Consider the following 16,244-nt stretch of genomic DNA (forward strand, 5'->3'; position numbering starts at 1 on the left):
TGGAATATTGAGCTGCTACAAGAAGGAATGAAGTTATGAGATATGCAACTAGGTGAATGGATCTTGAGGACTGTATGTGGAGGGAAATAAACTAGAAATGAAAAGAAAAACATTATAATGCCTCATTTAACAGCAACCCAGTAGCCCTGATTCTAGAAGATGACTGTATAACTATGTAGCTTACATTGTGTGACCTTGTGATTGTAAAAATCTTGTGGCACCCACTCACTTTATCCAGTGTATGGACAGATGAGTAGAAAAATGAGGACAAAAAGTAAATGAGTAATAGGGAGGGATCAGGAGTATCAGATGTTTTGCATGTTCTTTTTTACTTTAATTTTTATTCTTATTCTTTTTTTGTGGTAATGAAAATGTTCAAAAATTGATTGTGGTGATGAATGCACAACTATATAAAGACCGTGAACAACTGATTGTACACTGTGGATGACTGTATGTTTGTGAATATATCTCAATAAAATTGAATTTTAAAAAAATCAATTGACCATTGATCTAAGTGTCTATTTCTGAACTCTCAATTTGATTCCGTTGATCAATATGTCTATCTTCATGCCAGTACCATGCTGTTTTGACCACTGTAGCTTTCTAATATGCTTTAAAGCCAGGAAGCATGAGTCTTCCAACTTAATTCTTCTTTCTTAAGATGTTTCTGGTTATTCAAGGCTCCTTAACTTTCCAAATAAATTTGATTATCAGCTTCTCCATTTCTGTAAGGTAGGCTGTTGGAATTTTGATCAGTATTACATCGAATCCATACATCAATTTGGGTAGAATCGACATCTTAATGACATCTAGCCTTTCAATCCTTGAACAAGGAATGCCCTTCCAGTTATTTGGGTCTTTGATTTCTTTTAGAAATGTTTTGTATTTTTCTGAATATCGGTCCTTTAGATTTATTCCTAGACATCTGATTTTTAAGTTGCTATTGTAAATGTAATTTTTTTTCTTGATGCCCTCCTCAAATGGCTCATTCTTAGTACATAGAAACATTACTGATTTTTGCATGTTGATCTTGTATTTCACCACTTTGCTGAGCTCATTTATGAGCAGTAGGAGCTCTGCCATAGTTTTTTCAGGACCTTATAAATATAAGATCATGTCTTCTGCAAATAGTGAAAGGTTTACTTCTTCAGTTCTAATTCAGATGCTTTTTATTTCTTTTTCTTGCCTAATTGCTCTAGCTAGAATTTCTAGTACAATGTTGAGTAACAGTGGTGACAGTAGGCATCCTTATCCTTTTCTAGGTCTCAGAGGGAAAGCTTTCAGTCTCTCACCATTTGGTAAGATGTGTTTTTTCATATAAGCCCTTTATTATGTTGAGGAAGTTTCCTTTGATTCTTATTATTTGAAGTGCTTTTATAAAGAAAGAAGGTAGGATTTTGTCAAATGCCTTTTCTGTGTCAGTTGAGATAATGAAGTGATTTTCTCTTTTGATTTGTTAATGTGGTGTATTACATTAATTTATTTTCTTGTGTTGAACCACCCTTGTGTACCTGGAATAAAATGCACCTATTATGGTGTATAGTTATTTTAATGTGCTGTTGGATTCAATTTGCAAGTATTTTGTTGAGGATTTTTGCATCATATTCATTAGAGAGATTGGTCCGTAATTTTCTTTGTACTACCTTTATCAAGCTTTGGTATTATGGTGATGTTGGCTTTATAGAATGACTTAGATAGTGTTCACTCCTCTTCATATTTTTGGAAGAGTTTGAACAGAATTGGTATTAATTCTTCTCCAGTTGTTCAGTTATGTCATTGGTTTTAGCTTCTTCTTCCTTTTTAATGCAGGCAGTTAGGGCTATAAATTTCCCTGTCAGCACTGCCTTTGCTGCATCCTGTAAGTTTTGATATGTTGTGTTCTCATTTTCATCGTATCAAGATATTGACTGATTTCTCTTGCAATTTCTTCTTTGACCCACTGATTGTTTAAGAGTGCGTTGTTTAACCTCTCCATATTTGTATTTTTCCAGTTCTCCAGCCATTATTGATTTCCTTCTTCATTCCATTGTGATCAGAGAAAGTACTTTGTATAATTTCAAACTTTTAAATAAATAAAACCTGTTTTGTGACACAGCATGTGGTCTATCCTGGAGAATGACCCATGTGCACTTGAGAAGAATGTATGCCTCGCTGTTTGGGGGTGCAGTGTTCTATATATGTCTGTTAGGTCAACTTCATTTATCATATTATATAGGTTCTCTGTTTCCTTATCAATACTTTGCTTAGATGTTCTATCTATGGATGAGAGTGGTGTGTTGAAATTTCCCACTATTATTGTACAGATGTCTGTTACTTCTTTCAGTTTTGCCAGTGCTTGTCTCATGTACTTTGAGGCACCTTGGTTAGGTGCATAGATATTTATGATTGTTATTTCTTCCTGGTGAATTGCCCCTTTTATTAATATATAATGTCCTTCTTTGTCATATAATATATTTTTTTGCATTTTAAACTCGATATTATCTGATATTAATATAGCTGCCTCAGCTTTTTTTTTTTTTTTTTCTTTTTCGGTTACTGCTTCCATGAAATATCTTTTTCCAGCCTTTAACTTTTAATGTATTTGTATCTTTGTGTCTAAAATGAGTCTTTTCTAAACAGCATATAGATGGATCACCATTTTTTTTCTCTTCTGCCAGTCTGTGTCTTTTGATTGTGGAGTTTAGTCCATTAACATTCAGTGTTATTACCATTAAGGTGGCAATTACTTCAACCATTTTATCCTTTAACTTTTATTTATCATATCTCATTTTTCTCTCTTTTTATCCTTTTAGTTACCCTTACTGACAATTTTCATTTCTACCCCCTCCTCCAAGCCTCCCTCTCCTATATTTTCTTTTCAGCCTGCAGAACTTCCTTACTATATCTTGTAGTGCAGGTATCTTGTTAATGAACTCTCTCAGCTACTGTTTGTGAATATTTTAGATTCTCCTTCATATCTGAAGAACAGCTTTGCTGGATAAAGACTTCTTTGCTGGCATTTTTTCTCTTTCAGTATCTTAAATACATTGCATCACTACCTTCTTGCCTCCATGGTTTCTGATGAGAAATCAGCCCTTACTCTTATTTGGCTTCCCTTGTATGTGTTGAATCACTTTTCTCTTGCTACTTTCAGAATGCTCTTTATCTTTGGCATTAAACATTATGATTAATATTTGCCTTGGAGTGTGTCTATTCAGATTTATTCTGTTTGGAGTGTGTTGCTCTTCTTGGCTATGCATATTTACATTTTTTTTAGGAGCAGGGAAATTTTCAGCCATTATTTCCTCAACTATTCATTCTGGCTCTTTTCCCTCCTCTTCTCCTTCCGGGACACCCATGATGTGTATGTTTGTGCACTTTGTGTTGTTAGTCTTTTCCCTGAGACCCTGCTCCAATTTTCCATTCTTTTCTCAATCTGTTCTTTTTTCTGTTTGAATTTGGATGCCCTGTCTTCTAGCTTGCTGATCTTTCTTCTGCCTCTTCAAATATGCTATTGTATCCCTCTAGTGTATTTTTAATTTCATCTATTGTGCCTTTCTTTCCCATGTTATTTTTCTTTGTATGCTTCCAAATTCTTCTTTATGCTCACCTAGTGTCTTCTTAATATCCTTTATCTTTTTAGTCGTCCCCTTGAATTGATTTAGGAGATTTGCTTGAATATCTTTGATTAGTTGTTTCAAATTCTGTATCTCCTTTTTCTTTTTAATTTGTTCCTTTGACTGCTCCATATCTTCCTGAGTCTTTGTAGGACTTGTGATTTTTTGCTGATATCTGGGCATTCTGAAGATTGGTTTCTAACTTTTGTCTAGGATTTTGTTATTGATTGGGGTTGTTTTAAGGCTCTTCTTTGATAGTTGATTCATCAGTATTTCCCAGCCCAAATGGGGCAGGTACCCATACAGGGGGCACAGATCAGATCCAAAGGGCCCTGGGAGAGAGTCAGGAAAGACTCCAAAAAGACTTTTTTTCATTCCATGTCACAAGATGGCACTTTCTAGCCTGCCTATCACATGGAACTTTTCAACAACCTATTCCCCTCAGTCCTCGGAAGGCAGGCTATTATGGCCCTTTGTCAGTTACTCCTCTGACATGATTGAAACAATGGTGCTTGGTGGTGTCTGACCAGGATGGGCTGGAACAATATCTGGCTCAGTACTGGGCTGTGTCCCCCTCTGTACTTAAGGTTGATGTTCTAGTTTGCTAATGCTGCTGGAATGCAAAACACCAGAAATGGACTGGCTTTTATAAAAGGGGTTTATTTGGTTACAGAGTTACAGTCTTAAGGCCATAAAGTGTCCAAGGTAACAAATCAGCAATTGGGTACCTTCACTGGAGGATGGCCAATGGTGTCCAGAAAACCTCTGTTAGCTAGGAAGGCATGTGGCTGGTATCTGCTCCAAAGTTCTGGTTTCAAAATGGCTTTCTCCCAGGACATTCCTCTGTAGGCCACAGTTCCTCAAAACTGTCACTCTTAGTTTCTCTTGGGGCATTTTTCCTCTCTCAGCCTCTCTGGAGCAAAAGTTTGCTTTCGATGGCTGTCTTCAAACTGTCCCATCATTTGCAGCTCCTCTCTCAGTACCTGTGCATTCTTCAAAGCTCTTGGCTGTAGCTCCTCTTCAAAATGTTGCTCACAGCTGCACTGAGTTCCCTCTGCCCCTCAGCTCATTTATATGGCTCCACTGATCAAGGCCCACCCTGAATGGGTGGGGCCATGCCTCCATGTAAATATCTCATCAGAGTTATCACCTACAGTTGGGTGGGGCGCATTTCCATGAAAATCTAATCAGCACCAAAACATCTGCCCCACAAGACTGCATCAAAGAATATGGCTTTTTCTGGGGGACATAATACACTCAAACCAGCACAGTAGAGGACTCCTATGGCTGTCCCAGCCTATAGCAGCCCCCCAGGCAGGAATCAGGCCACCTGCTGCTGCTTTCCTCAAGGGTGGAGTATGGCTGCCAGGAGCTGTAGATGGAATTACTCACAGTCCCTGACCATGGTTTCTCAGTCTCTTCATTCTGCACTTCCCTGGATGCTGTACAGAATTCCCATGGTCTCCGGAGCCCCAGAACAGTTGATTCAGACAGTTTCTGCCTGTCTGCTCATTGCTTTTGGGAGAGGAGTAGGTTCTGCAGCTCCCTCCCTGTCTCTCCATTTTCCCAGAAGCCCTATATATTTTAATGTGCCATATTCTTTTCTTTGATAGTTTACCTAAATGATTGTTCGGAAGGACAACCAAAATAAATAATGTATTATAAATTTATTATGATTAACATAAAGAAGAAAATTAATTTTGAAATCCAAAGTATATAATAAAAAAATGGCTTACTTTTATAGACCCATATAAAGGCACAACTTGTGTTCTCAACAATGCTACAATCCAATGGTTCTCAAAATGAGCACACAGCATCGACATCAGCTGGGAACTTGTTAAAAATGCAAATTCTGAAGCCACACTCCATATCTATTGAATCAAAAACTGTGAGGATGGGACCCGGCAACCTGTGATTAAAAATCTCTGCACATGATAATGCTGCACACTAAAGTCTGAGAATCACTGCTTTAGTCTCATCTTTTAAGGTTTAAACTGGTGTTTTATAAAATGAGACTTTTGTACCACTAATTCAACCTTGTACACTTTTCACAGAGTTTGCAAGTTGATTTAGAGACAGCTAAAATTCATCTGTCTGTGGCTAATATTGCTTCCATTTCCCTTCATCCCAACCAAACATTTTGCTGAGATTTGGTTTTGATCTATTTTTACTTTAACATCTATTGGGTCAACAAAGGAAGTCAGGGTGCATTTCCTTGGGATGAGTTAGCAGCTCCCAGCTACAATATGGTTTCTTTTAAATTGTCATCCCATTACCTTTTGACAGTTTTAACAGTGCCAATAATTATCTTACTATAAATGCAAACTAAAGAAACTGTAATATTTATGCTTACTAGCTGTTTCAGTTCAGAAATACTGATGTGTCCTGTATAAACATTTGCATATTTTTAAACCTGTCAAACAGAATAATATATTGCTTTAACTTAGACACTGAAAAATAGAAGAGCATTCTGCAAGCTGAAATTTCCCAAAATTCTATAATCAGAGCGCTCTACAAAGAAGCATTTAAACAAAGGACAAAAACATCAAAGACACAAATAATTTCTTAGGTGATACATTAAGCATAAATTATTGAATCCTACATCACCATCTCTGCTCTTTATACTGTGAGTTCCTATTTATCGGTGAGTGACTATGTATAAGGGTAGACTATCTCAATATACAGATGTGCATATTTTTTCTTCATTTTTCTTTTTAATGGCATTTATAAATATTTAACTTATTGCAGATGCTTCCTTATGTATTTGATAAAGAAAATATTTCATATTGTCTCAGGTATTCTCAGAGGTTGATGACAAAAGAGATTGAGCCTCTTCTATTTTCTGAGGTCCCAAGTATTTAAGTAAATAGTAGTAATAAAAATGCCAAAGATATTTACAAAAACTGTAGTATATTCCAAAACTTTAAATTTAATCTAACATTTTTCATATTTAAAAATATTGTACTAACTCATCTGGAGTTGACTAAATTTAAGATGCTATACAAATGTGAGAAGGCCCTGGACCAAACTGTCTTCTCCACCATATATCTGCCATTGCCACAGGATTTGTAGTGTCTATAACTAAACACTAAATTGGAATAAAGCCTAAACTGGAATATCTCTGAGGGGAAAATATTTCCTAGCCTTAGTGCTACCAGGTTAGGGAAAGGAGGCAGGAAGGGAAGGTGAGAGGGGGCAAAGGATGACTTTGCTGTCTGTTCCCTCCTTACCACTTTCTCTGCTGGGTGATTAAAAGCTTGTAAATACAAGTAAGATGCCATTCTGCTATTAGGTTAAGTTTCATTATGCATGGACAGGAGCTTCTGGAATACAGCTTAAGATATGACTATCTCATTGGAAAATATGGCATAACCCAATAGCTAGTGAAGGTGGCAACACTCCCAAAAGCTTAGGGAATTTCATTGTGCCTCTGATCCAGCGTCACTGAAAAAGAACCCAAAATAAGTCATAAAAATCCTAAATATCTTATTTTATAGAAGAAGTTTTCTGTTTTTGTGCAAAGAAGACGGAAAAGGAAAGGAGATGTGAGTGTGAGTTCTGAACCTACTTACATATGTCAGAACATTCAGGAATTTATGGATTTCAATCATTCTCACTCAGTCTCTGCAATCTTCTAGAAAAACCTAACTCAATGTACTGTAAGCTCCTAGAAGGTAAAGAATATGTTTGCTTTTCTTTTTTTATTATTATTGTATTCCAGAGCCATTTAATAAGTGTTCAGTAATGTTTTCCCAATGATTGAATGGATACCTGCCCAGATGACAGATCAGGCCTCCTGAGGTAAGAACCTGAATGTAGGTTCTTAAATAATAAACATATAAAAATAAATGTATATTCCCAAGGGGGATCCCAACTAAAACATAAAATATAACCTACCCAATACATACCATTTACCAAAGTATGCTACCATCTTGAAATTTTCCTAGGCTATCATAAGGAGCAATTGGTTCTTTAATCTCTAATATCTAGCAGAACAAGGATGTACAACCTGTAAGAATTTTAAAATTCCAAACCAATTTTTTCAGGACATTGGGATCTAATTGATGGTCTTGATATACAGTATCCAAATGCCTTTATAAATTAATGTATCCCTAAAAATGATTAATTTCTGTACCACGTGGGCCTCTTTCAGTCTCAGTGGACAGAAAACGTGAATTTATTGATTCTTACATCAAACTGTCTACAGGTAGAACTTGTTTCAGTCATAACTGGATTCAGAGGTCAAATGATCCCACCTGGATTTAGCTTTTCTCTAACTCTCTAGTCTGCCTCCAAGTATTAGCTTCACTCAGGTTTCTAAGGTCACATCACTGTTCACAGTCCTGTTAAAGAGAGTTCACTTCCTTATGGGAACAAAAAAGTTCTAGAACTATATCTTTCTGTCTCAAATTAGCCACACTTGAATCATGTGCTTTTCTCTAAACCAATGGTAACTATAAGAGGGATGTAAAATGCATCCTCTCTAGAAGGCTGAGCAGGGGTTAACATTCTCTGAAGCAAATGTGCTGAGGGTGGTATTGGTGTGGGGTCGTTGTAAGGATCCTGCAAAATAGAGCTACTGCTCCCAGGAAGCAGGAGTGTTCCCCGTAGAAGAGTGCTGGGGAACAAAACCACAAGTGTCCACTACAACTTGTCATTAGTAGCCACCACCACCACCCCTTCCAAAACTTCAAATAAGCGATGTTAGTGTTACCAAAAAGAGATTTAACAAAAACATTAGAAGGAGGCCCCTCAATTATAGTTTTAGAGAGTACAACCTCACACCTTTTATCCAAAATGTCCTTCCAACAGCTGGCCTTTCACTTGTCTGGAAGAGATGGAACACATGGCCTTTCAGAAAGCTGGCGAACAGAGGAAACTCCCAGGTTACAGCTTCGTCCAGCGCTGCTGAGAGGAGCTCGGCGGGAGAGGACCGCGCATCCTGCATGGTGCAGCATGGAAGCGCCCCACCCTCCAGGCGCCGCCTCGGGAGCTCGGACCTGCTTCCCCAGAGGCGAGACCTGGGCGCACACTGGGAGGCCGCCACCACCCAAACCCAACCGGCCACCGGAACTGGCCGGCCGCGGCCGGGCGCACGGGATTTCCTCGCCGAGGCCGGTACAGCCTGATCGGTTGTGCTGCCCGGGCGGACGCCAGCGGATAGAAGGACTTCGCGCTCCAGCCCCTCCCCCGGGCGAGCGCGCGCGGGCCGGGAGCGGGAGGCGGCGACGCCCGCCCGGGGAGGCGGCGTGAGACCAGCGGCGGCGCGGCCGGGCGCGGTCGTCCTGTCCGTGGGTCGCGCCGGAGCGAGCCCGGGAGTCCCCGGCACGCCCGCCCGCTCGCTCCGCAGCCCTTCCTGCCCAGCGCCTCCCGAGCTCCCGGACGAGAGCGAGTCACCCACCAGCTCCGTCTGCTGGGACCCCGGGCGCGCGAGGGAAGGGGCCACCCGCGCGTCCCTCCCGCCTGGTCCTGGGCACCGCGTCTCCCCGGGTGCCTCCGGGGCAGTGGGGCCGCCTCGGAGAGCCGCTGAGGTCGAGGACCAGAGAGAGGAGGATGCCCGCGAACGGCTGCAACCCGAGGTAATCACGGACGGATGACGGCGACGGCCCCGGGCGACCTGAAACGCGGACTCCGGAGGTGGCACGCGCTACTCAGGATTAAGTTTCACGCGGCTTGAAATGTAGGTGTCCCGAACCAACACTCGTTTTATTTAACCAGCCTTCTTCTTCTATTTTAAATAAGTTTATTTAGGCAATTAAAAAAAAAATTAGCCTCCTGGGTGACTCTATGTTTGTAAATATAATCCTAAAAGTTTTGCATGCTCGAGTTATTTGTTAATGCATATTTATTGACCTATATGCTCTTCCAGCTAGTCAGAAAATTTACGTTTAAAATATTCTATAAGGCAGATTACAAGTTCGCCGTTGCATTCGGGCATCCTACTATTTATCAGCTTAGTTAGCATCTGTCTTACCGGTGTGGTACCAAAGCCAGTCCCTTGGCGACGGGTCTTGCGTGTGACACTCTTGCCCTCTAGTGCCTCACCAGCTTAGTAGCAGTTTGATGGCTATTATTAATAAGGTGTTACATAACACGAGGGTACTGGGCCAAGACTGTGCTGCTGCCACTTGTGAAGCCAAAAAGCCGGAGCTGATGGTGGCAGATACTGATGGTTCAGATTCTTTTCTATTAAAACTTTCTCAAACGTTTTCAGCTCTTTGAACTGTAATTCCAGGTAAGTGCGTCTATTTACACTAGGCACTAATGACTCACTCATAAATGCAGAGGCTTTTAATAAGAGATAACAACTTTGCTTTCAATTAAGGTTAATCAATCTGAGAATTTCAGGGTTGAACAAGTGCCAAATTTTATTGTAGCAGAAGAAATAGAGCATTTTAATTAAATTGTGAAACAAAGGAATGCCATAATCTGTAGTAATTTTAAAGCTTCTCTTTAAAGTGTTGAGGAAAGGAACCCTTTTAGTTGTTTAAGGTCTCCACTGACAACTTGTAATTATTTTGCAGCAGATTTTTTCAAACAAATCTCATCTCTGTTGGCTTAATGGACTAGAATTTTGTAAGCAGCATCAGAGATTTAAACTGTGTCTGTCTACCGAGTAATGATCCTCAACAAATCTTTGTGTTTCATATAGTTCATTTTATCATAATTATTTGAGATTATGTAAATAATAAAATTAAATGTAACTGGAAAGAAATAGCCTAAGTATTAAATACAGAAACTTTAAATTAAATGAAACTAAATGTATCTTCCAGTTAATGTATCCACTTTTTGTTTGGAAGAACCAAGTGACATTCTTTAAAGGATTTACCCAGATTATCTTCTAACTAGTTCTTCTAAAGTCTGGAAACTATTTAAACTTCAAACTCATTTAAAGGTGAAATTTTATCCATATTCTTTGTAAATATATTGTTATATAGCCACATATGTAATCTTGAAATGTTTTGAGAAAAACACCCTTAAACAATGTAAACAACTACATTCTTAGTAGTTTAAAATACAAGTTCTTAAATATTGAAATACCTACAAAAGTGATGCCAAACCCACTCTTTCTTTGCTCTTAGACAATATATTATCAACTACTGAACAATGCTATTCACAAGAAAGAAGAATGCTGTGGAGGAGAAACTCAAAAATCTGACATTCAGCCGAAGGGCAATTTTTCCTTTTTCTTCCAGCATAGCTCCCTCCAATATTGTTATTTGAGAAGGAGATTTCAAAAATGAATTTGAAAGAAACTCTTTTAAAAAATAGTACTGAACATATTGAGAGGCTTGCTCTGACAGCAGCTTATTTTTATTTTTCCAACAGTTAACACATTATCTATCCTCTCTGATTTTTTATTGTTTTCCTTTATGCTTTTGATGGTAGAAACAGGAAGCTATTTCTTTGTGTAAGTAAATGTTGATTTTAAATTGGTCATATAAGTTAATTTTTTTCTTAGTCTGTAGAGTGAAAGATTCTCAGGTTCCTAAAATGTTTTAGATGAAATAAACTTATTTTTTCTGGAGAGATCTGTCATAGCTCAGTTTGACTGAGTTATAGTGTAGTCTTTTTAATAAATTTCTTGAGAAAAATGTTGTTTCCGAACATAGCAAATATTTGAGTAATTTTTGATATAATTGAAATGTTTGTTGAAAAAATAGTAGAAGAATAACCAGGCATTTTTCTGGACCATATATTCTGCTGAAGTTGCCATGAGCTAAATATTCAATGGTTTACTTGTTATTTCAGAATTTAAAATCTGTAAACAGATTACAAAATTTTCTTTTAATTCAGGGAGTCTTAATTATATGACTTTCTTGAAACCTGGTTGAATCTCAGCTGCTCTTTGGTTATTAAGGCCAACTTTTAACTTAAATATACATTTGTTGAGGTACAAAATATCTTCAAAGAAATCTTTTCTTAAGAATTTTATTTGTATGTGCTTTAAAAACAAGGAAATAGAATTAAGGATGAAAACACTGTTCTTAACTAAGTGAATGCCTTCTATTTCTAATTGCTTAACAGTTTAGAAAAGGGGAAAAAGAGTGGAAGTTTCCTTTCCATGCTGAGGCTATTCAAGATAAATATTCACACTGAAATGCTCAACTCTAAACACCTGTCCTGATTAAGGGATGCTGCCAGGCCACAGAAGTAACAGCCTGCAGTATAATGTTAATTAGTCTGAAAAACATTCAAAGTTTTGTTTTATGATTTAAATTTTTCTTAGAATACACAAAAAGTGGTTTTAGAGTTTGCCTGTTTGTTTTTTTAATAAAAACTACATCCTTAGGCTACTGAATATTACAATGAGTGATTTATCGCCTTCATGTTAAGTTCAATCAATTTCATCAAGTTACATAATCAGGAAAAAGCAGTCAAGCCCTAGTGCAATTAATATCTGTAATATCATTTTGTAAAAACGCCTACAATTACTGGGGGCTTTAACTCTTGATTACCTTTGCCAAATGAGAGTTTAAAAATCAAGTATTAAAGTCCTATCCTAAAACTTTAAGCATCTCAATGATGTGTATTCATTTTATTTTAAATCTTTTTGTTTTAATTACAATGTTTGAAAATAACATGAAACGAGATCTAGATTCTCCCTTGACAGCTCTGGGCCTTTGTTTCCTCACCTGTGAAATATGGATCTCGAAGATCCTCTCCTATGAGACGAATATTCATGAGAAAACATTAGAGCATAATATGACATTTAACTTGTTTGTGAGTACTGTTGTCTAGATTTTTAGTTGTAGAGATGTAACCTGTTACACTCAGAGAAAGTTTACTTTGTACCAGGTGCTATTCTAAGCACTTTATATATTAATTTTTAGCACTTGTAATCTTCACAATTAATTAATTATAGGTAGGTGCTATAATTATTCCCATTTCTCCAAATGAGAAAATTAAGGCACCATGAGGTTTCCTGCCCATGTAAGATCAAACCCTTGGCAAGTGGTGGAGCTGGGATTCAACTTGGGTCTGGCTCCAAAGTATGCCCTTAAACACTGCATCACTTCTCTATAAGTTTGCAAATATTTGTGCTTGATGTGTCTCTGATAATGGAGGCAACCTGTGTACCACTTCCACCATTTCTACCCCTGTGTATGAAATGATCATTCACTTAGATATTTACTAAGCATCTACTTTTGTGCCAGGCATAAAATAGTGGCTAGGACAATTACATGTGGCGCCTTCTCTAATGAAGTCTCAATTAGGTGATTTCTTCTCTCTTTCTACCCCAGTTGGACTGAGTGTCACTTGTTCTAAAAGGTACACAAGACAACAGAGGAAGAATTTCTCTGACTTATTCACTGATGCATCCATTGAAGAGAGAGTAATGGAACCAGGGCCTCAGATCTCTTCTCTCCCTCTCATTACTTAACTTTTCCGGTCTGTTGCTTTTGGTTTCTTTTATCATGGTCCTTTCTCTGAGGGTTGGCTGCCTCTGCTTCTCTGGTTCATGCAACCTGCCCTAAAACACGACCAAAATTTCATCTGTAACTTTATGTCTTATGGTCCAGGCAACCCTTGAGAGATTAGGTTAACAGTATTGTTCCCAAGACTCTGATGAAGGATGATGATGGCAAGGATTGGATTATATCCTCAAAGCTGCGTTGGCAGTACTCATAATTCCCTGCTATTAGGCATGCATAGACAAATACATAAAAACTCATTTGAAGAGATTGTAGGCAGACAGTTTCCCTCTTCAGTCTTAGAAGCAGAACAAGCAGAAAACAGCAGTGGTATAGTTTTCTTCTTTTGCCTAGCTGGATGGCATAACACGAAAGGAGGTGAACAAAACGTAATCTTTCCTTCATAATTGCTAAATACAAAAAGGAAAGAACATTGCAATAGAACGTCATTTTCCATTTACTGTATCAAACAAAGGTAATGCTCCCAAGTGCAGCTTTTCTCCTATGCATCTTAAAAATAAAATCACATTTCTAGAGGCAGTGTATTCTTGGTTGTACTCCATGCAGATCAGCTTTTTACTTGCATACCACTGCGGGGTTCAATTAACATGACACAGTTTCACACGTTCTTTCCCTAAGAAAAACATGTTCTTTGTCAATTTTTAATATTGCTAAATTACTTTGAGCAAATTCATGTAATGTATTTGATGCCTCCAAATAAACTTTTTCAACAGTATAAAATAGAGTTAATTTTGAGAAAGAGGGATATTGTCAAGACCTTTTAAATATCTTTCATTTATGTTAGAACCTGAAGTTCTTTAGTTATTAATACTCATTTTCCAGATGGCATTCTTTTTTCTCACATTTCTTTTACTGCCAACTTCAATATGATTCTGTTTCGTTTAGAAGCTGATTTTTTTTCTTTGGGATGATTGTGGGTGTTAGTGGAGCAGAAAAGATGGGTTGCATTGACAAGTAGGTTCTTCTTGCTGATTTTGCAATACTTTGTAAAATTTATGTTTATATAGATTTGTTTCTTTACTATGTATATAGGATGACCTGTGATTTCAAAAGTAATCTCCACCTGAACCTTTTGTTAGTGGTAGATAATTAGATAATGCTTAATGTTTCCTTGGTGAAGTCTTTACAAAAACAGATGCATTCCAAACCAACTCTAGCCACACTGAATTCTGAAAACTCTCAGAATTGGAAAAATAGGTCTTGAGTACCTAGTTAGTTCAGTGAAAAGGTACATTCTGGGGTTGCTTGGTTTATAGCACTTGGTAAAGTGATCACTGTGTTGATGTTATTGCCCTCACTCTTTGAGACCAATGTGACTGATGGAGGTATCCTTTCATGGAAGATGATTTGACTTGACTTCCCTAATCTGTGAATGCAGTGTTTTTTTTTTTGTTTTTTTTTTTGTGAATTTTAGTAGAGGCTGTTTATTCCCTCATTCATGTATTCAATGTGCTCTTATTAGTTTAAGCACTATGTTAGACATGAACCAGGACAGGTACTTATGGATGCTTCCAGTCTATCAAGAGAGAAGCATTACACAGAAAATTGCACAACTGATTATTACTTTGGAATATGTTACAAAGGTAAATTAGGTTGTAATGTGAGAGTGTGTAAGAGGGAGACTGATGATCCGGGGAGCCAGGGAAGCCCTTAAGAGGCAGGAATATGAATGTGTTGAGCCACGGGAGTGGGAGGATGAAGGCTTGAGAAATGTGAACACTTCCAGACAAAAGGAACATCATGTGAGAAGACCCTGAGGCAGAAAAGATGTGTCCTTTGGGAAACTGAAAGAAGACCCATTTGCCTGGAACTTATTGGGGAATGAGTTTCCCTATTAAACAGATCTGAGAGGTAAGTAGGATCAGACCACGCAGGGCTTCAAGGGACATGGTAAAGAATTTGAGTTTTAATCAGCAAGTGCAATAGCTACTCCTTGACAAATTTTCACTCTGAGGCTGCACATGCTGTATTTGAAAGAGCATTTGGGGTGAAATGTGTTGTTGCAGTAGTTCAAGGGAGAGTGGTGTTACCTGGATAAAGAGATGAATGCAGTGGGTCAAGTGAGCTTTCAGAAATGAAAATGAGAGGACTTGGGGTTTTTTTTAGATAGGCAGAGGTGAGAGAGAAGGAGGTGTCAAGGAGCCACTAGGTGGCTGTGGAAAGCCTAAAAGAGAAGGTGATTTTATGGGTAAGATCATAAATTGAATTTTGAACAGGTTGAGTTTGCCTGTGATATGATTCCAATGGAGCTGGGTGGTGGCTAGCATGTGAAAGGAAGAGCTCAGTAATTATTAGTTGCTGTTATTTTATCAAGTTGTTTGTTCAATTTGAAGTTCTAGAGCTTGGAAGAAGGAGGTCTGATTTATGTATAAACGTTTGAAATTTATTAGGGTGCAGATGATAATGAAAACCAAGGGAGTATGTAAGCTCATCTAGGGAAAGGGTGAGAACAAAGAAGCCTGAGGTCATGAGCCCTTTATGCCCCTGACTCTGTCTCTTACTCTGCCTCAACCTCTTTCTTTGCCCTGAGACTCAGCTGACTCTAGATCGCTGTGCAAAGGGTGGACTGCCCATGCTTCCCAAAACTCTGTTATGCTAGAAGGCTTCTGGAGGTTCCTTTATGAACCCTCAGTGCATTTTTATCAGCCATTTTTAGGATATTTCCCTCATGCCATGTCTTATTTATATAATAATCTTAATAATTATATACAGTATTTATTATATTCATTCTATGTGTCAGATAACTATTTTAAGAGCTTTTTATGGCTTATCTCATAATCCTCATTAAAACTCTATAAAGTAAGTACAAGTATTCCCATTTTCCTATGAGGAAATTGCAGCACCTAAAGGTAATTGCTGCCAGGATATCCATTTCCTACATGCTCCCAGCATGGAAGGAACTTGTGACAGTGCCTCTCCAGGTGTCTGGTATGCAGGCTGCCAGAGTTCAGATTTCATTTGGACCACCTGAAAGCTGTGGCATCTTGGGCAAGTTACTTAATCTCTAAAGGACTCCAAACACTGTTGGCACATAGTAAGTGTTCATGAATGTTCCCATATGATGTCATTGCCTTCAGTGTGCCTTACAGAAAAGCCAGATGACGTGGTGACATTTATAATCAGGCCAGCCTTGCACCCTTACTGTATCCAATTGTTTATTCCAAAAATGCCGCCCAAATGGTTTGTTGATTTTGTAAATTTAATAACCAGT

The 16,244-nt window shown here is 38.2% G+C and overlaps 2 protein-coding genes across 3 annotated transcripts in view; one reads left to right on the forward strand and one right to left on the reverse strand.

Annotated features, from left to right (window-relative positions):
- LOC119530425 (translation initiation factor IF-2-like) overlaps positions 1 to 16,244 on the reverse strand; it is a 43,998-nt gene that overhangs the window by 26,436 nt on the left and 1,318 nt on the right. Inside the window, exon 2 of the mRNA XM_037831469.1 lies at positions 8,382 to 9,243. Coding sequence (XP_037687397.1) covers positions 8,382 to 9,243 — 862 coding nt within the window. The remainder of the gene's footprint in view (positions 1 to 8,381; positions 9,244 to 16,244) is intronic.
- NDST3 (N-deacetylase and N-sulfotransferase 3) overlaps positions 8,879 to 16,244 on the forward strand; it is a 188,478-nt gene continuing 181,112 nt past the window's right edge. Inside the window, exon 1 of one of the 2 annotated variants that reach the window (XM_037830545.1) lies at positions 8,879 to 9,276. The gene's annotated coding sequence lies outside the window, so the exon portion shown is untranslated. Of the gene's footprint in view, positions 9,277 to 9,745; positions 9,832 to 16,244 lie in introns of those variants that run through there. The other variant, XM_037830546.1, reaches the window with a different exon arrangement.

This window comes from Choloepus didactylus, chromosome 3 (genome assembly GCF_015220235.1).
Source record: "Choloepus didactylus isolate mChoDid1 chromosome 3, mChoDid1.pri, whole genome shotgun sequence".
Taxonomy (NCBI): domain Eukaryota; kingdom Metazoa; phylum Chordata; class Mammalia; order Pilosa; family Megalonychidae; genus Choloepus; species Choloepus didactylus.